The 19555-nt window shown below is 35.4% G+C and overlaps 3 protein-coding genes, 1 non-coding gene and 1 pseudogene across 6 annotated transcripts; 3 read left to right on the forward strand and 2 right to left on the reverse strand.

Moving 5' to 3' along the window:
- Positions 1-412: 412 nt before the first annotated feature.
- Positions 413-1966, reverse strand: LOC125216705 (annotated as a pseudogene).
- An 854-nt stretch (positions 1967-2820) lies between these two features.
- Positions 2821-5569, forward strand: LOC125216117 (vesicle transport v-SNARE 13-like). Its single transcript, XM_048117742.1, has 6 exons — positions 2821-2925; positions 3201-3315; positions 4523-4581; positions 4674-4853; positions 4992-5162; positions 5244-5569. Exons 2-6 carry the CDS (start codon positions 3222-3224, stop codon positions 5406-5408), a joined length of 669 nt encoding a protein of 222 aa, XP_047973699.1. The 5' UTR covers positions 2821-2925; positions 3201-3221; the 3' UTR covers positions 5409-5569.
- A 108-nt stretch (positions 5570-5677) lies between these two features.
- On the reverse strand, positions 5678-10311 carry LOC125217087 (two-component response regulator-like APRR1). Of its 2 annotated transcripts, XM_048118913.1 has the most exons (7): positions 9672-9788; positions 8927-8986; positions 8410-8571; positions 8204-8337; positions 7594-7764; positions 7399-7507; positions 5678-7011 (listed from the first exon to the last, which is right to left on the reverse strand). In XM_048118913.1, coding segments are annotated over exons 2-7 (1452 nt in total). In that variant the 5' UTR covers positions 8928-8986; positions 9672-9788; the 3' UTR covers positions 5678-6136. The 2 variants fall into 2 exon arrangements, with proteins under 2 accessions (XP_047974870.1, XP_047974868.1); XM_048118911.1 differs by lacking the exon at positions 8927-8986 and having other exon boundaries at positions 9672-10311.
- A 1214-nt stretch (positions 10312-11525) lies between these two features.
- Positions 11526-11599, forward strand: TRNAI-AAU. Its single transcript has one exon. It is a non-coding gene; the product is annotated as a tRNA-Ile (tRNA).
- Positions 11600-14310: 2711 nt separating this feature from the next.
- Positions 14311-15958, forward strand: LOC125211146 (thioredoxin-like 1-2, chloroplastic). Of its 2 annotated transcripts, none has more exons than XM_048110851.1 (4): positions 14311-14849; positions 14953-15129; positions 15225-15389; positions 15489-15958. In XM_048110851.1, the coding sequence occupies exons 1-4, from the start codon at positions 14646-14648 to the stop codon at positions 15699-15701; spliced, it is 759 nt and encodes a 252-aa protein (XP_047966808.1). In that variant the 5' UTR covers positions 14311-14645; the 3' UTR covers positions 15702-15958. The 2 variants fall into 2 exon arrangements, with proteins under 2 accessions (XP_047966808.1, XP_047966807.1); XM_048110850.1 differs by having other exon boundaries at positions 14314-14849; positions 14947-15129.
- The last annotated feature ends 3597 nt before the right edge of the window (positions 15959-19555 follow it).

The following is a 19555-nucleotide window of genomic DNA, read 5'->3' on the forward strand; positions in this document are numbered from 1 at the left end:
GACCACTAATCAGAGGTATGTTCGGCCCTCTAATCCAGCCCGTGTTGCGACTACAGCTACATGAGGATGTCATGAGACTATAATGTTTCAAGATTGTTGATACTAAAATGTTTCACGTACAAAGCACTAACATTCACACTGATTCTTTCATGTAGCATGAAGAGAACCTTCCAAGAAATTGCCAAAAAAATTAGTATGAATTTTGTAGAGTTGGCAGGAAATGTTACGATCGCCACCCAGATTTGCATAATTTATTTTCGAATATGTATACATCAAGCTACGTCTTTTTAAATTTAGAATTTTTTTTTTTTTATGAAATTACTATTTTTAAAAAAATCACTTCTAATCCACCTTAAATTTTCCACAAGTGGTGAAGTTTCCAACATAAACACACCCTCCATTTGGAAATAAAAATATACATTTGCACCACAAACTACAACAACAGATCCAATACTTGTTCGAAAATGGTAGGTAAATTAGTCAACCTCTTTTCCCACTCAAAGAATTTCTAATTCCAAATCTATCTACATTGTCCACTAATTGTGTAACACTCTCATTCCTAATCCTCTTTACATTAGGACTCACCAATCCCCGGTGCCTAAAACCAAGCTCATTCAACACTTGATTATCCGCGAAGTTAAAAGCCCTCTCCATGCTCCTCAAGCACCTCTCCCCCGAGTAATCCCCGTCCCCGCGCACGTCCGGCACCCGACGAAATGCGTCACCAACGGCCACCTCTCGTCCCCGAACCCCGGCCGGTACTTCTCCCCCATCTCCTCGTACCGGTCCACCAACCCCTCCCAAAACCCGCCGAGGAAGTACCAACTCTCGACCGACACCTTCTCCATCCACCGCTCCCTCTGCGAGACGAGCAGGTATATCAGGGCGGACTGGTCGTCCGCCTCGAAGTCCGGCCGCCCCTTGAGGAAACTCGTCAGGATCTTCCCTGCCTCCTCGCGGGGCGGCCCCCTGCCCCCCATCTGGGCCCAGGCGTCGAGCAAGTCCAGCGACCACTGGCAGTTTCTTAATAAGAAACTGCCAGTGTTTAGGGCTATCCACGACTTCTCGTTAAAGAGCATGTCTTGGTAGCCGTGTACCACGAGATTCGCGTTTCGGTACCGGTGGAAAGGGATCTCGAATACCATGTCCGTAAACAGGGCGTCGTTGTCCATCCACCAAATCCACTCGGCCTCGGGGTGCGCCACCATGAGGCGGCGGATGAGCGGCAGCTTCGCCCAGCCGCCGCCGCCGGACATTTCGCCGTCCAGCTCCGCCGCGTTGTAGACGAGCTCGATGCCGTGGATCCGGCAGTAGTCGACCTTGTTTTTCAAAAACTTGAGGAGGTAGTGGTCGGCGGCGGCGCTCTCGCACGGGCGCGGCGGCGAGGCGGTGGCGAGGTAGGTTTTGGGGCGGCCGTCGACGGAGTAAGGGAATTTAGGGTTCCGGCGGCGCCAGAGCTTCTTATCCTCATCTCAATTCGTGATTTTAGGGCCTAATACGGGATCCGAGCTGGAATTGGGGGAAATTCGGGAGGCGTAGTCGTCGGAATCGGGTAAATCGTCGTCGGATCGGATGGCGGCGACGATTCGCTCGGTTTCTTCGATTAGGAATCGGCGCTCGGCGTCGGTGTCGGAGGAGGCGAGGTTGCTGAGGCCGATTGTGCCGCGGAGGACGAGGATGGTGACGAGGCCGCAGAGGATTGTGATTTTGAGGTTGTTGAATGCTCGATCGGCGCTCCGCCCCTTCGGAGGGAGGCGGTTCCGGGCGGCGGCGGCGGATTGGGGGAGAACGGTGGCGCTCCGTTTCTGAGCGGAATGCGCGGGATCTGCGCCCATTGTGAGAGGGAATGAATGGCGAATTCAGCTTCAACAATGGTGTGATTCTCTAATCTAGAAATGGCGATGCGGATTGTTGAAGAAGCTCGTGAATGATTGAGATATTGATTGTCGATATTTCTGTTGATTCATCGTCGTCTTCAATTTTAAAAAAAGAATGTTTATCTTCCTGTTTTGTTTCTATTTGTGGAAATATTAACGGTTTTACGAAATTCAAATTTGTATTTGACCTTCCAAATGCAGGTTTATTTATTAGTGCAAAATGAAATTGTAAACTCTTTACCTATCAAATTTTTATAGCAACATAAAATAACAATAAAACATGTTATATATACAAAAAGTGGAATCGTTGAAGTATAGATGAATTAATCAAATTGATATTTTTTTTATAATTTATGTAAATTTCAAATATTTTGTACTATTAATATAAAATAACAATGAAGTATTTTGTATGAATAATATTATTACTTCACTAAATTTATGATCTTTGAAATGTTATAACTAAATTGGTGACATTACATTTTACTTTCTCTGAAAATAAATAGACGAGCATAAAAGATATCATGTCATCAAATGTGAAGCTTTCATTTTTATCATAAAATTTTATATAGTGTTATATTGTGATTTTAGTTAAGAGTTGATAAATTCCGTAGTTGTATTTCTATTTTATAAAACGCGTTAGTATTTTGAATATAACGTCCTAAAAATTAGCTAAATAAGACTTTAGGAAATATTGGATTTTATAAAAAAAATTGAAAAATGAGTATATAATTGATCATTTTCAAATTAATGATAGTAGTTACACAAAACTTGTAGAGAAAAAAATTATTGAAATTAAATTCTTACATTAGATTAAATCATTTAACTTATACTACATCCGACGTGGAGTTAAGAGGGTATTTTCGTCTTTGCGTATTCTGACGTGGCGCCACGGCTTAGATTCAGTTGAGCTTCAATCTCCATTATCGTTTTAAACAATTTTCCGAAGGCCATTAACCTTAACCGTTTCTAGACAAATTTTCACCGCATTCCGGAGTGCATTCTCCGATCATTGCCTGTTAATTTCCGGCGCCGATCCGAGCAATTGAAGGTAAAAATCGTATCGATTGATCAAAATTCAAGCGCTCCTCATTTCACAATTCACATTCTCGAATTTCATTGAATTCCGGTGATTAATAGCTTCTGTTTATCGAATCAGTGCTGAAATGTCTATTTAAATTGGTAGATGTTGGTGTTGACGGAATGAGTGTGGTGTATGATTTTGAGAAACTAGAATCAGCTGATGATTTAAAATTTGATCGGATATCCGTGGCGATGATTGATTTAATTAATTTTGGAATTGAGCATTGTTGTTGTGGATTGCAGGAATTGTTGAGGGGTTAAAGGATGAGTCAAGTATTTGAGGGTTATGAGCGGCAATACTGTGAGATATCTGCTAATCTTTCGAAAAAGGTTACTTCAGCTACTGTTCTCGATGGAGGTGAGGCGAAAATATTTCGTTCTGCTTTGAGTTTCTTATGAGATTTATACATTCAGTAGTGTCAGTTTGATTGTTATGTGATGATTATGATCTAATGTCTGTGTGTCTCTTTGAGGAAAGGAATTGTTGCTTCTTGGTGAATGTAGGATGACAGTTTGATAGAGTAATGTGCAGCTCATTGGAATCATTTATGAAATGTTAGAAAATGGATCGAAGCATTAAACGTGGTGGTACTCATAATTTGATGAACATATGTTGGCTGTGTATGTTTTGAATTTTTTGTGTGGATAGAAGTCTGTCCGATTTCATGTTTTAAACAGTATGTTATTTGAAATTTTTAGCATGGTGTCTTGTTAAATTTATGCATATTTGGATTTCCATCTAGCTGCACATTTGATGCATCTAACATGGACGATTTAACTATGCATCCCTACTACCTTCATCCTATAATATTCTCTTGGCAGAATGAGACTTAAACTTAAATTGCTGATTGATGCATGGTGTTTAAGATTGATTTTTCTGAGGTGTGTATGGTTATGACTTATGATGATTTGGTGTTTCTTGACTGTGTCTGGGGGGGATGGTATTGGGGAGGAGGATGAAAATTTGAATGCCTGTAAATTGTCTCTTTATAGTGTTCAATAGTAGACCAGAGGAAAGTTGAGAGGAGATCCATTTGCCTATTTTTCGATTTCGCTTAACATGTCAGTTGATGAAAATATGGAAATATCATATTTACAATTTTCTGAAGATTGCTCTTTTTCGAACAAGCTGGTCTATTTCCGCATCATAGCTGCAAAAAGATTCTAATATTTGTTAAAGTTCAAGTACCATTTACGTATTTCTGTATTTGTATCATAGTATTTGGGACAAAAATTGAATCCGCTTGTTGACAATAATCTCAAGCTACAAGGACTGAGTTACTCATGCCATAAATTGCAAGTGCACGTCTATAAAGTCTGGATAAAATCTCCCTCATAGTTTGGCAGATGTAGCGTTTTAAGTTGTTTGTATTTATTTTTCTTGATAGACAAATCTGCTTGCTAGGCCGTCTTTTAAGATCTTATATAACTTAGAAACTGTGACAGAAACAATCAGCCATCAATTTATGGATGATGAGTTCATATAGTTCCTTAATCCCTTAAAGCATGTAATTTATTTTTACTTCCATTTGCTGCTGATATTGGTGGAACTTTCCCATTGGCAGAACAAAAGAAACAGAAGGTATCCGAAGTTGCAGGAGGATTAGAAGATGCCGAGGCACTGGTAACTGGCTTACCGACACACACATGAATTACGGCTGATTCTTATGCCTTTAGACTCTATACTAACATCCAACTTGTACTTAAACATCCAAGATACGTAAAATGGATCTAGAAGCTAGGAGCTTGCCGCCAGGTGTGAAAGCTACACTTCTTGTCAAGTTGAGAGAGTACAAAACAGACTTGAACAATTTGAAATCAGAAGTGAAGAGGATCGCATCGGGTAATGCCAACCAAGCAGCTCGGGATGACTTGATGGAATCAAGTATGGCGACGGTACTGATTCTTCCATATCTCTTTTAGTATTGTGGCTTTATTTGTCCTAAAAATGAATCATGTTTCATACTTGTTTGGTTTCTTCCCCCCATAAATTATCTAATATACTGGTATTGAATTTGATGTTGAATTAAATAGGCATCAGCAGATCAACGAGCAAGGCTGCTGATGTCAACTGAAAAATTAGGTAAGTCGAGCGACAGGATCAGGGAAGGTCGTAAAACAATGCTTGAAACTGAAGAGCTTGGAGTCTCGATTCTTCATGATCTCCACCAGCAACGGCAATCCCTACTGCATGCACATAACAACGTACGCCTTGTGTTCTTGCCTTGCCAACCTCGTTCTGGTGAAACTGTTAGTGCATTACAATTTTACGACCCCTTTTTGCAGCTTCATGCGGTGGATGATAACATCGGCCGGAGCAAAAAAATTCTGACCAACATGTCGAGAAGGATGAGCAGGAACAAATGGATCATCGGCACTATCATCGCACTCTTGGTAATTGTCATAGTCGTTATTCTCTACTTCAAGCTGACCCGCCGCTCGTCTTCATAACTGGAATTTGATTCCGTTGTTTTGGATACAATCTCTATGCCACATGATTTGCATTTGTCATCCTTGAGTTGTTTGAATCTCAAATAAATCGATACGACTCATTTTGCAATTTTGATGTCGCTTATACTATAACGTTTCAATACGACTTCATTTTTTTGATTCGTAGCAGTTTTGAGGGATACTTTTTTTGGGAAAAATTGATGTTTCAAAGCTGGAAAATTGTTGATATCAAAATTGCCACACGTCAAGAGGTGGAGTAGTCGCAGAAATGTTTGAAAGAAGTGTGAAAATTGCAAAATGATTGATAGTTATCAATATTACAACAAGTATAAGTACCTCTCTACTCTAAGAATATCTTATTCCCTAACAACATCAAAACATATACAGCAAACAAATACAGCACAAATTTTGTTCGATTAGACACAAGTCATGTAAAAGAGAAGGCATAAATTGCCGTCGTAGAAATGGATCATGTCATGAGTAGTTGTCACAGATGGAAATCAATCTATATATCTAAATTTACCTTTTCCCTCTTTGGCCTAGTTAGAGAACTTGCTGAATTCCACGAATCGTCTCGTCTGCCTGGCCCCGATGAGAACCCCCATGAATAGCTCTACATACCTACCTTTGTATCCTGAGATATTATCTTTAATGATCACACCTAGCTGATCTCAAAGATGAATGCAGAATCATTTGGTAATGAATCACATGGACGCGCCATCTTCGTGTCAAATTTGCATATTGGCAGTTTGATCTTCCTCATCGTACTCTTCCTCTTCTCCCTCATCATCTTCGGTTAGAGCAGGTTGGCCATTAAGATCCACGTTAATGCCATTTACCTTCCTCACAAACTGGCCCCTTATACGAGGTCTACGTTCAGCTAGCTTTTTCCTGTTCACGTATCTGATCTTCTTGTCAAAGCATCTTTCCTTCCGTTTTTGCCTGAACTTCAACAGTGCTGCCTCTCTATGATCAACTTTACTTAACTTCACTTCACTGAACGTAGAATTCCCAAATGATGTCCATGGATGTGGACCAGGCATTTGACCTGGATGTGGGCATAAGCCAAACGGGTAGTACGGATAAGGTGCCATTCCCGGGATGTGAGGAGGACAGTGTGGAACATGACTGTACTGAGGAATCAAAGCAGAATTGGCATGGTTGCTTGTATCGGGGAGGTTCTTGGGATACATAGATGCTGATGACATCGGCACTTGATTCATCACCCCGGGCATGTAATAAGGATATGGGGTCTGGTTATAAGCAGCCGTCACATCATTAGGAGAATCATTTCCTAAATGCATATGCTCATTAGGAGGAGTGCTTGACCTGTCCATAACAGAAGATTCGGGAGCACTGTTACTGCTTGGTTGGTCATCTTGTGGTGAAGGGTTTTCTGGGGTCTCTCGAGTTTTTTCTCCTTGAATGCTCGAACCCACTTCACGGTTCAGTATGTGATTCTCCACGAAGCTCACATGTTGAGCTGTAATTTCAGGAACAGCGTGGTTGATGCTCTTGGATGTGCTGGATTTGACATAGGTGAAAAAGGCTGAAGATTCGCCTATCTTCAATTCGCTCTTCTTTAAAAAAGGTAAAATTTGTCCTGAAACAATTTAAAAGCACACTTAACAAAAGCTTGCTTAGATCAAGCCTTAATCTTTCAAATTTCAGTAGGAAATTCAAGAACTAACTGAGAAGAATCTAAAATACAGCACCTGGAAGAAATCAATGAATGATGACTCATATGCTAACTTTGCTGTGAAAACTATCAGAGAAACTCAAAATTACAATTCTCTAGCATGTAAATGCACTTCAGCTATTCGATTCATGCTTCGAGCTTTTAGTTAACAGTCACAGAAATCATGCGCAACTAAGCCAATAAAAAAAACAGTTTCAACTTCATTCTTCAAATATACACACATAGACAGACATGCACAAGATTAGCAGCTTTTAGTAGTAAAAAAATGATTAAATCTTGTGATTAATTTACCTATCCTCATTTCATATGTACGCCTGTCACTTATTCCTGGCACATCAGGCTGACACTCCCGACGAGTCTCATCTGCAGTAGCTATAGGAACAACTGTGGTGGTATTTATCTGAAAATATAGATGCAAAGACAAGTCAAATACAGGCACACTTTAGGGGTGCTTTCAGATTCTTCAGTACATTAAATTAACCTCACCTCATTTTCTTGGTGAGTTGAGACACACATCTCTGGGTTAGTACTCTTTCGAGAGTTGTCATCTGTGTCATCCGAAAATAAGGTAGTGCTATTGGTGTTAGCGTCATCACTGTGGTCTGACACCACCAGATCAAAATCATAACTTATGATGTTCTTCTCCACAAGTCCAAGCTGAAGATAGGAAAGTTAGACGGATGCAATTGCAACAATTGTATATATACTAAAACCTTAGGGAATATATGGCTAATGTACTCTGTCAAAGTAAACAAAATATATATACACGCAACACTCTGCATACAAAGTTTGACAATAGGACTACGACCCCTGGCTTAGAGGTAGCCTGGGTGCGAAAAGGAGGTATGGTTTGCATGATGTAATTTATACTCCGTAGTTAATAACCATTTATCTATCAGTTTATTCGGCTAGTCAGTTAAAGGTAACTGGTGTTTGCCAAGGGTGCAACTAAGAAGAAGTGGCTGTAGCCGGTGGAGACCCATCATGGGCCAAGAGGGTAACAACTTAGAATTTACGATTGATTTATTCAATATATGCCTTTTTGAAAATATTAAATTAAATGATAACCACGTCATGCAAAGTAGATAGTACGTACCATTCTCCTTCTTCTCCACATGTGAGTCCACAAGTTCAACAGCTCATTTGTACGTAATGGCTTCACTAGATAGTCGGCTGCTCCAAATTTGAGGCACTTGACAACGAGAGGGACCTCATCTTGAGCGGACATCACTAACAAAACGCATGCAGAAAAATAATTAAATTAAATTCAAATATTCATAATCAAATAAAGTGGATACTTACTTATCACAGGAATTCGTCGCAACTCTTTGTCCCTCGTAATGTACTTTAACATTTTCAGTCCTTTAGACATTGGAAGCTCTACCTCAGAAAGAATGATATCTATATCAGGCCCCTCTGCATTCAGTGCATCGATTACCTGTCTTGGCGACTTTACGGTAGTCACTGAAAAGAAAGATCCATTACATTCAGCACCAAAACTCCATAAATGGTTGAATGCATTAAAAGAATAAAACTCAAATCAACTTTCCAGAATCAATAACTAGATCCTTTTTTCTCAGTTCTCAAACCATCACCAAATCAAAAACGTATTTGTTAGTGTACGTACTACCCAAAATCACCAGCAGGAGTAGAAAGCGGACAGCATACAGATTCGGAACTTGAAAGAACATGAATCTAATTTAGACATCTGTTAGCGCGTGTGATGCGAACTTTATAGATGAGAAAAAAGAACAGAAACCCTTACGACATACTTATATGATTGAGAATATTTCCAAAATGTAGTACTAAAGCAACTTACTTTAGAGATGGACAGTACTGCATATATACAGAGTTGAATGAACTCCTATAGCTTCATCAACTGATTAAGTGACAAATGATGTAAAAGTTAATTAGAACAAGTTCTTAAGTAAACAACTCCAATATTTTTCATGTGAACTGCCATGACAAAGATAAAGTGATACAAGTGAGGAGGAGTTCTGCAAGGTTGAGATAGCCAACGGCTGGACTCATGTTTAAGTGGTGATCCAGATTCCAGCCGATCCTCAGGAAACCTTACTGAAGTACCGAAACTTAAGGAAGCCAGTTGACTTAATTCATTGAATTCTGTGATTAATTAAAATCTTTCGGATATGTAACTTAGAGCACGTCAGCTTAGAGCAACCTACATCTCGAATGAACATATATCATACATATCGGCAATTAAGCCTATTTTCTATAATAGAATAATTACCATGGTAAAGATCAACAGTAAACTCCAGCTTCCTTAATCTTTTCGATCCATGAAACATCAGTATCACAACTACAGATCACTAAAAACTTCACAACTATTTCATAAACAAATAGCATAAGTACATACATGACTAAAGCACACATATTGCAAACAAGAATCATCAATATAACAAATAACTAATCAAACATACACATATTTACAACAAGAATTCATCCACATAACAAATAACTAACTAACCATAAATAAAAGCAACTTCAATCAACACTCAAAATCAATGAATTCCAAATCAAGAAGAGGAATAGCAAATCAAAACCTTGATAAGAACATCTACACAAAAGTGTGAAAACCTCCTCAGAACTCCTCACATCATTATCACAAAGCAAAATCCTCACTTTACTCCGATCAATAAACCCGTCCCCGGCCTTCGCTATCTCACTCTTCTCCATCACTCTCCTCACTCCTCAGCCTCCAAAACTAATCTCAATCACTAACTAGGGTTCCAAATTGACCCCCAAAACCAATCAGCTCTACACAAACTCCATTCTCACACCTCAAAAACCTCCCCAAATCGATCAAAAACACTCCAATCCAATCCAATTCACCGCCAAAATACACCACAAACATCCATTCCTCCAGATCATCACCACACCACAAACCAAACCACAGAACTCAGCTCAATATCAATTAGGCAGCAGCTGCGCCAACAGCGTCAAATCAAATCATCAATCAGCCAATTGACAATCCCCGATTTCCATAAACGGCAATCAATCATCACAGGGAGCAGCTGAAATAGGAAACTCCGAATCCAACGGTTAATTACCCGAGCCGCCCCGGCGCACTTTAGCACACCACCTATCAAAACCTGTATCTATCTATTTCTATCCAGTGAATGAATTTCCTTCGCTTGTAGCAGAAAAGCTCAGAATAAAGTGCCGAAAAAGGGGAGAGAGAAAAAGATATTTTAATAGCGCTTTTTCTTCTCCAATTCTGTAGTGGTGGCTGCTAAAATGCGCGGATCGTTGATCGCGTGAAATGGAGGGCGGAGATCGAGCGCATTCGGCGCAGGTTAGGGAAATGGATGACGTGGAGGGCTAGGAGAGGCTGGATGAGGAAAAAGTGGAAAGGGAAGATATTATATCGATTAAAGAGATAGAAAAATGCCACGTCAGCGGAGAGATCTAACTAAAGGTGGATGAGCTGTGATTTTGAATCAAGATAGACTCGACAGAACATTTCGATTTTTCTTGGTGGGGTCCAAAGGCCCCTTTTGCAACTCTCATTGGCCATCTATATTTGTATCCACAAAAATTGTTTTTTTTTTTTTTTTTAAATAGAATGAATTATATTTATGTTGATTCAATCACGTTACTAGATATTCTTTTGGCTTTTCTTTTTTGGTGTATTTTCCACTTGGGTACAATTGGGTCGTCGTGACAATGAGGGGTGCATTTGGATGGTGGTGAGGGTGGATTTGGTAAATCGAACTCGTGGGTGAGTATTGTGAAAAAAGTTCATTGTAGAAGGCAGATGCGGTGATACAGTACAATTGACAATTGATAACGGGTGAAGGACGAAAGTTAACCACAAATAGTTGGGAAGGAGTTGTCGGACCATGGAATTAGCGTAAACTCTAATAGTCAAATTTAATGGAATTTTATGTTGGATTCTATGATATATAGCACATGAATCGAATGATGTTTAAATCATGAGAGCCAATGATACTTATTATAAAAATCAGTGAAAAATGTCTTTGTCTGCATTGAAGGCAGAGGTGGTGCGATGGATCTTACTGCCAGTTAATAGCACACGAAGAACAAAAGTTAACCAAAAATCCACTATCACAAATAATTGAAAAGTGGTTGTCAAGTCAAGAGATAGACGACAATTCCAAATAACAAATTTAATAGAGTTTTGGATTGATAAATGATACTCCATTTATCAATTATGGGAAATGATATGCCTTATCTTTTATCTTTATTGATAAAAAAAATATGCCTTTGTGGTTTTGGGTGTAAGTTATGGAGGAAATGGGGTTGACTTGTTAATTTAGTTTCATTTGTTAAAAGTGCATATATTGAATACATCCCCTTCAATAAGATGTGACGTTGATTTTTCAGTGTTTGTCATCACTAGTTTTATATAGTAATCTTTATAGTTTTGTACAAGGGGCCCATTAGCTCAGTTGGTTAGAGCGTGGTGCTAATAACGCCAAGGTCGCAGGTTCGAGACCTGCATGGGCCACTTTTTTATTTTTTATGTTGTAAATTCTACATTTATTTTGGGCTAAATTAAATGGGCTTTTAAAATCAAAGTTTGGTGCTTTTTGGGCTAAATGGGCTTACAAGGGCTACGGATTCCTTCTCGTTAATTTATTGGCCCTTTACACGGCCCACAACTCTTTCCCCATCGCCCATCACCTGTTCGACCAAATCATCCGCGGAATGCAGGTGATCGTGAAGGTTTTGAAGAGCGGATTTCGTTCTAGAGCAGTTTGATTGATTTTTATGTTAAGAATGGTGGGGTGAGATGGAGTTATTGAAGCGAAGAAGGTGTTCGATGAAATGGCAGAGTGGAATGGAATTCCTTGCTGCAAGAAGCTGATTCTTGTCGCATCGAACAACTCATTCATTCATATGTATGCAAGCTGTGGTGAAATTGGTTGAGAAGCAAATGGAATAAACAATAGAAAGATTGAAACAAAAGATTAAAACGGTATTTTAAAGTTAAAATTGGAATGATAAAGGTATTTTAAGTTTAATATAAATACTACAGTTAGTACTTCCTGTTGTATTTTAGCCAACTTTTAAGTAGCTGGTTGTTATAATTTATTGCTTAATTTTCTTCTCAATTTCATTCAAAATTTTGCTGGAATGAATTGTAGTCGAATTTAAAGTTAAATTTAATGTTTTTCACATTTAATGTTATTTTAATTGACTACTTAATTAGCATTTTATATTAACTCTATTAAAGTCAATTTACTATTAATTGCAATTTGGAAACTCCATTTAATAATGATGTATAAAGAACGATTAAAATTTACAACGGACCACAGAAATCATAACCAAAAATTTGATGATAATTTTATACATATTCCAAAGCTGCATAATTACACAAACCTGCAATTCTTATCCACTTTGTATTAATAACAAATCATCCGCAAATTAAATTTCTGATTTGATTAACAAATTATCCGAAAATTAAATTTCTAATAACAAATTTCTGGTTTGAATTAAAAAGAAAGTCCCATTAACTAACTACATTGCCGTTCTATTCTAAATGGAGATTAGATTATTACATTTTATAATTAGTAAAATTATTCCTTCTGGATAAATTTCCGGTGTTGGGTGATTAATTAATCAATTCTAAAGAATTTTCTACTAAAACAAAAGCAGATTGTTTTTAGAGCTAGCAAATTTTGACGTTGATTTGGAATGAGTCAAAACTTAGAAACGAGATTATATAAGATCAAATTTTCAAATAAGTTAGTAAAGAAATCAATTTTTGAAATTTGTATGTTTCGTAATGTTCTCATTCGTATATTTCCTAACAAAATTCACGATGACAAAAGTAACACCGTACCACTATTTCTAGTCAATCATTTATACACGTGGACGAATAATCAATTATTATGTGGTAATTATAAAAAATGCTCAAGGCTAAATTTTTCGGCCAGCAATATCCACCACGCTATACCATCAATTTTTTCTCGCCCAACAATATCCAATACGATAGATAGCGTTTATACTGTTGTTGTGTAGCGTTTATAATATTGCTGGATACGTAGTGTCACAATGTCACTTTAAAAGGGATTGTCATTTTAACACAAACCTTTAGACCACGTTTATCGGTGGGGTGGTTGACCGCCACCACACCCAATATTTAAAAAAGAAAAAGAAAAAATGGAATAAAATACCTCAATCCCAACCGACCGTGGTCTCTTCCAACCCAAACACCAACCATGCGGTCTCCCTTCCATCATCCAATGTGATTGTGCCAAATGGCATCATCTCATTGGTTAATATATATATTTTTTTAAAATTTATATATCTTTAATATATTATATTAAAATTATAAAAATTATATCAAAATTCATAATTTTTCTTCCTCTATAAATAGAGACCACATTTGCTATAGTTTTGCATAAAAAAAAATCATCTTTTCTCCCCCTATAATCCTCCTTGTTTGATACAATTTCATAATTTTTTTGTTTCGTTTGTTGTTAACTATGGAGTATGATGAGATATTCTCCGATTCCCTAAATTTCAATCCTTCCCAAAACATCAATAATAAATATTCATGTAATAATATTATTATTTAAAAATGATATAAAAATAAATGTATAATAGTGTGGTTGGGTGGTCATTGATAAATCATGAAAATAGGTGTAGTTGGTTGGACGAATATTGATGATGTGAAAGATGATGGGGAGGAAATAGAAATGAATCAAATATTAAAAAAGTGAATGGTTGGATTGGGTTGAATGGTTACCGATAAATGTGGTCTTGCTGCCATTCATAATAACATTTCAACTGCGGCGTAATCATTGTGTATTTCACCAAAATGACACGAACAAGAAAATTGCAAAAATTACTAATTGTGTGGAGTAATTGATAATTCAGATTTTGAAGTGTGAACGAACTGCAAATATTACAAACCTTGTTATTTATAATTCAATTTTGAAAAAAAGGTAAAACGAACTAAAATTTGACAATTAATCCACCATAATTCAAATAATCCGTTTAGAATGCATATTGGCTATTTACCCGAATTCAATTAATCCATTTAAAATACTATAGTTTAATCCAATCAACAATAATCATAACGAAATTAAAAATAGTTTTATCCGATTATTAAATTACAGGAAATTATTCTTAAGTTAAAAAAATATTATAGACTAAAAAGGGAACATTTTAATTTTGGATAAACATTTTTTTTTCATTTTATCCATTCTCTCTCTCTCTGTGTCTTCACTATTTGTAGCTCAATTCCTTCAATTCACGCTTCTGTATTTCCCAAGCTTCAAAATCTCAAACCCCTTTCAATTAATCCCAACCCTTCTCTCTCTAACAAGAGAAACAATCACAAGAAGAAAACCATAAATCGAATTCCTCCTATTCCTTGAAGCGCCTCTTTGAGCGCAAGTTCTTATATGATTTATTCTTGATTGTAAACAAGAAAATTGAGGGTTCTTCATCCACAAAAAAAGATTTATTTTTGTGGGTTTTCTGTTTCGTTTCATGGTATTTGTTTTTCTAGTTTCGATTTCGTTAAAAATCGGTGAAAAATCATGTCGTGTCTACCAGCTGCCTTCTCTGTTTCTGGCTCAAGCAGCCTGATCGTGGGCAATCGAGAGAAAGGGTCCTCGATTGGGGGTTTCCAGCTGAGGAACCCTAATTCGAAGGAAATTTGGGGGAACACTCTCGATTTCCCAGATCAGAGAGGCTTCGTCGCCAATTGGAGCAACAAAGCCCCAAATTTGGACCCTGTTTATGTGAGTATCTGTTTTCAAGCTTTGATTTGGGATGATTTAGAAACCCCCAAATTTGGGATTTCATGTTTTTGATAGTGATGTGTTGTTAAATGTGAAGGCACAGGGAGCAATTTCATTTCCGAAAACTCAAAAATGGTGGGAGAAATCTCTGCAGCCTAATGTGATTGAGATTGAATCAGCTCAAGAATTGGTGGAGGGTTTGAGGAATGCTGGTGATAGATTGGTTGTTCTGAATTTCTTCTCTCCTGGCTGTGGAGGGTGTAAAGCTTTGCATCCAAAGGTGAGAATTTGGGGGGTTTTTTAAAATCAAGATTGGATTTTTACTTCAATAGTTGTTTCTTGATTTTGATTTGTTGTGTATGTATGTGTGGGCAGATCTGTCAGCTTGCTGAATCAAACCCTAACACCATTTTCCTCACTGTGAATTATGAAGAGCACAAGCCCATGTGCTATGCCCTCCATGTTCATGTCTTGCCTTTCTTCAGATTCTACAGAGGTGCAGATGGGAAAGTGTGTAGCTTCAGCTGCACCAATGCAACCGTAAGCGATTTATCCGATTGAATTGGATCGAGAATTGCATCGTTTGTGATTGTTTGTTGTGGATTTTGACTCGCGGTTGTGATTGTTTGTTGTGTGTAGATCAAGAAATTCAAGGATGCGTTGGCGAAGTATGGAAAGGAACGATGCTCCCTCGCCCCGGCTAAGGGTTTGGAGGAGAAGGAGCTCGTGGCATTGGCATCGATGGATCTAATATCTAAGGATTTGGAGGTGCGAGCGATGGATGGAGCTGCGAAATCGACCTCTTTTAGCAAGGTTGAGCTCAAGGAAGGCAATGCCATGGTTGCTGCATAGGGTTTTGTCAAGATTTGGGAATGATATTTATGTGTGTTTTTTAATATAGTTTTGTCATGTTTTGTTTGGAGGTGTAAATATGTTTTTCATATGTAATATTCCTATGATTTCAGGGCTGTTTGTTTTAGATATAAGCCCTGAAAAAGTATTTGGAGAATGGTTCCAAAATGGAGCACCTTTTTTTTGGTGGTGGTGTTAGATTTCTCATTTGTATGTTGAAGAATGAAGATGCAATGAAATGAAATGGATTTAGAGCATGAGAAATTGTTTTTTTTAAAGAGGATCGATAGTGGTTTCTTTTCTTATCTATGGTTACTAGAATCTTCGATCTTCGACATGTTAGGCGGAGTATATGTGTTTTGGATTTAGTTTTTGCTAAAAGAATAAACATGTTTATAAGTTCCAAAAGATCAAAATTACTAATATGAATTCGATTAACTTTGAAACATCTCGAAAAAGTACTTCAGAACATCTCGAAAGAATATTCTTGCTAAGAGAATAGTGTAGTAGTAAACATGCTGATAATTATGAATCGATATAACTTTGAACATCCAAAAAAAATGACTTCAGAATATCTCGAAAGATAAATATGAATCGATTTAACTTGGAACTTGGAAGGGAAGAAGATAATTGGGAAAAGTAGCAAGTAGGAGTATTGTCTTTTTAATAGCAGTAGAAGAAAGTAGTAGTATTGTCACATGATTAAAAAGAAGTGACTAATTTCTTTTTGTTACAATGTGTATAAAGTTTTGCACTCAACCAAATTAAATAACCAACCACCAGAGATTATTTGTCTTTTTTCCAAATAAAAAAAGTTTTGATATTATGGTTTAGGTTATGATATGGATTATATAAGAGGTGGGGTCCTACAAACTGGAAAGTGAAACTTTTTTATTTTAATAAATGCATTTTTCCCTTTTTTTCATATTATCTCCGCCTACCAAAATTTGTCCCACTTTGATCCGGCACGAGTTTTAAGAAATGTAATAGAAGGTGAATTAAAAAAGTTAGTGGATTGTGAGTCCTACTTTTATATATTAGTTTTATAATAAAATATGAGTAGAAATGAGTTAGTGGAATATGGGTCCACTATAAAAAATGGTAAAAGTGAAATGGGACAAATTTTGGGGACGGACGAAAATAAAAAAATGGGACAAATTTTGGTGGACGAGGTAGTAAATTTTATTTTCTATGTTATTTATTATTTCCATAAGAAAATGAGTAAACAATTATGTAATAATTTGTTTCTACTCATAAAAATTACTGGTTTGAAATGAAGCAGGTGGTTGAACAAAATTTATTTTCCAACTACAAAATATCGATGTCCTTTCCCCACTTTATTTTTGTCGATTTCACTGTTTAATGGAATCAAATGCAGAAAGCAAATCGAAACGTGTGATTTTGTAGCTCACCATTTTTTCTTGGATGAGACAATAGACATTACACTATAACGTGACACTTGGTTTTATGAGAGGGCGTTGTCAAATTTATTACATTTTCAGCTGTCAAAACCCACTAACAAAGTTCGAAAATGAAATTATTTTTAATGAAAAACTACACTTCAAAAATGTATTTTAATGCATCATATATGAGTAAAATATTTATAATTTGAATAATTGAATCGAATCAGATCATATTTCGATTTGGATATTTCAATTTTTAAGATAGAATCAGACTTCTTTTCCTTCAAAATCAAAATATGGGTTTTGGTGTTCGAATTGTATTTTAAAACAAAAAAAAAAACATGTTTTTTTTAATAGTACTAATTTTTTAACAATGAAGAGTATTTTGCAGTCCTATTATTGATATTATTTATTAGTTTCGTATATTTCTAAATTCTTATATAACGATGATGATGAATAGTATTTCACTATTTCTATTTGAAAGTATAACAGTCATTATTATTTGATTTTTCTTCGTAATGTCAATACAAAATTATCGTACTAATTGATTCTATACAAATATAAGAAGATTATGTTGGTCCCACAATCAATAATAGAAATTGACAAAATATAAAAAATCACCACTAAATTTAAAATCAAAATCAAGTGAGACATGTACCATGGCAATTGGAAAAAACAATCCATAAATAAAAAGCTATATCTATATTCAATCAAAACCATACGAATTTTCGAGGCCTTCATTGTGCCAAACTTTGTCACGTATTTTCACCAGTGGATATTAAAGTATTTAATGTAGTCACGCAATAATTTTCTGTAAAAAGTAATTTATTGCTTTTGAATTATTAACACCTAATGTTTAAAGTGATAAAATTTGGACCGTATATATTGCGACTTACAAACTAATTCTATCGGAATGATTTTTTTACCACACATAATAGTTATGGTAAATCCATAATAATTAAATTTTGATTATTTTAGTTCTAAAGAAATATATTCATTAATTAGCAATCCTCTTAGTCCAGCTAAACGTGACATACATTAAATTTTTCTAAGTGAATGCGCCCCATATATCATACAAATTCATTAAGGCCATGTTTGCTTGGCGGAAAAGTAAAATTGGCAAGGAAAATGATTCCTGGGAAAATGAATCCCAGGAATATGATTTCTAGTAAGTTTACTTTCCTGTGTTTGGAAAATATCAAGATTTTAAATTTATATTTAATTTAAACATCAAACTAAAAATATACTTATTATTTTTTTATTTATAAAAAAGAAAATATTGCAAAATTTTAAATAAATTATTAATTACAAATAATAATAATTACATAATTATATTTATTATTACGATGGATAGTTTAAATATGGATTATCCATCGTAATATATAATAATATAATTATAATTATAATTATAATTATAGTTATATGGAGTATTATAATACTCATTTATTATAATAATAAATATAATAATTATTATATTATAATTATAATAATTATGAATATTATAATTGAATAAATTTTATAAATTAAAATTGCACTATGACTTTATTGATTAATTATTAATTTATAAAATATACTAATAGTTATTATTTATTATAAGATTTATATTATAATTATATTTTAATTATTTAATAAATTATTTTTACTATTATGAATTATTATAAAATATAAATATAATTATGATAATTTTAATTATAGTATTTATTATAGTGAAATTAAGTATGATTTATAATTTTAAATTATTTTTTAAACATTGTAATTGTTATTATTATTATTATTATTTATCATTATATTATTATTATTATTATTATTATTATTAAAACTATACTATATTGCTTAAATATGTAAGAATCCTAAAACTGAGAAAAATAATACCTAAGAAAAGTTAGGATTCAGAATCCTAGAAAGTTGTACTAACTTTCTTTGTTCTCGGATTCTGATTACTTTCCCAGTTTGATTAAAAATTGTAATAAACGCATAAATTTAAAATTAAAGGAATCAGATTATTTTTCTAGACAGAATCATAATACATTCATTTATATATTTTATACGCCAAAATAACGGTATCTGAATGTGATTATATTAGTGATTTGGCTGACAAGATCACACACAAATTCAGTTTTGCTGCAATAAAGAAATCCGAAATATTTCAAGTTAGAAATTTTTTTAATTAGATTAATAAAAAAATATTGCAGTCAAATTATCCAAACAACACAGTAACGCCAAATAAAAAATAAAAAAATCTTGATTTAAACTAAAATTTTGTCTTGATTTATTACAGTGGAAATTTGAAAATGATTTCTAGCTTCAAACTGTCCACTTTTAACCAATATAATCCCAGTCGAGTCGTCGACAACTAATATATGGCTGTGATATTGTATATTAATATTTGGGTAAAGACTGATTGGGGAGTTTTGAGGGTATTTATAGAATTACCGTTCAAGCTTAAATATA

Source organism: Salvia hispanica, chromosome 3, assembly GCF_023119035.1.
Source record: "Salvia hispanica cultivar TCC Black 2014 chromosome 3, UniMelb_Shisp_WGS_1.0, whole genome shotgun sequence".
Lineage (NCBI taxonomy): Eukaryota > Viridiplantae > Streptophyta > Magnoliopsida > Lamiales > Lamiaceae > Salvia > Salvia hispanica.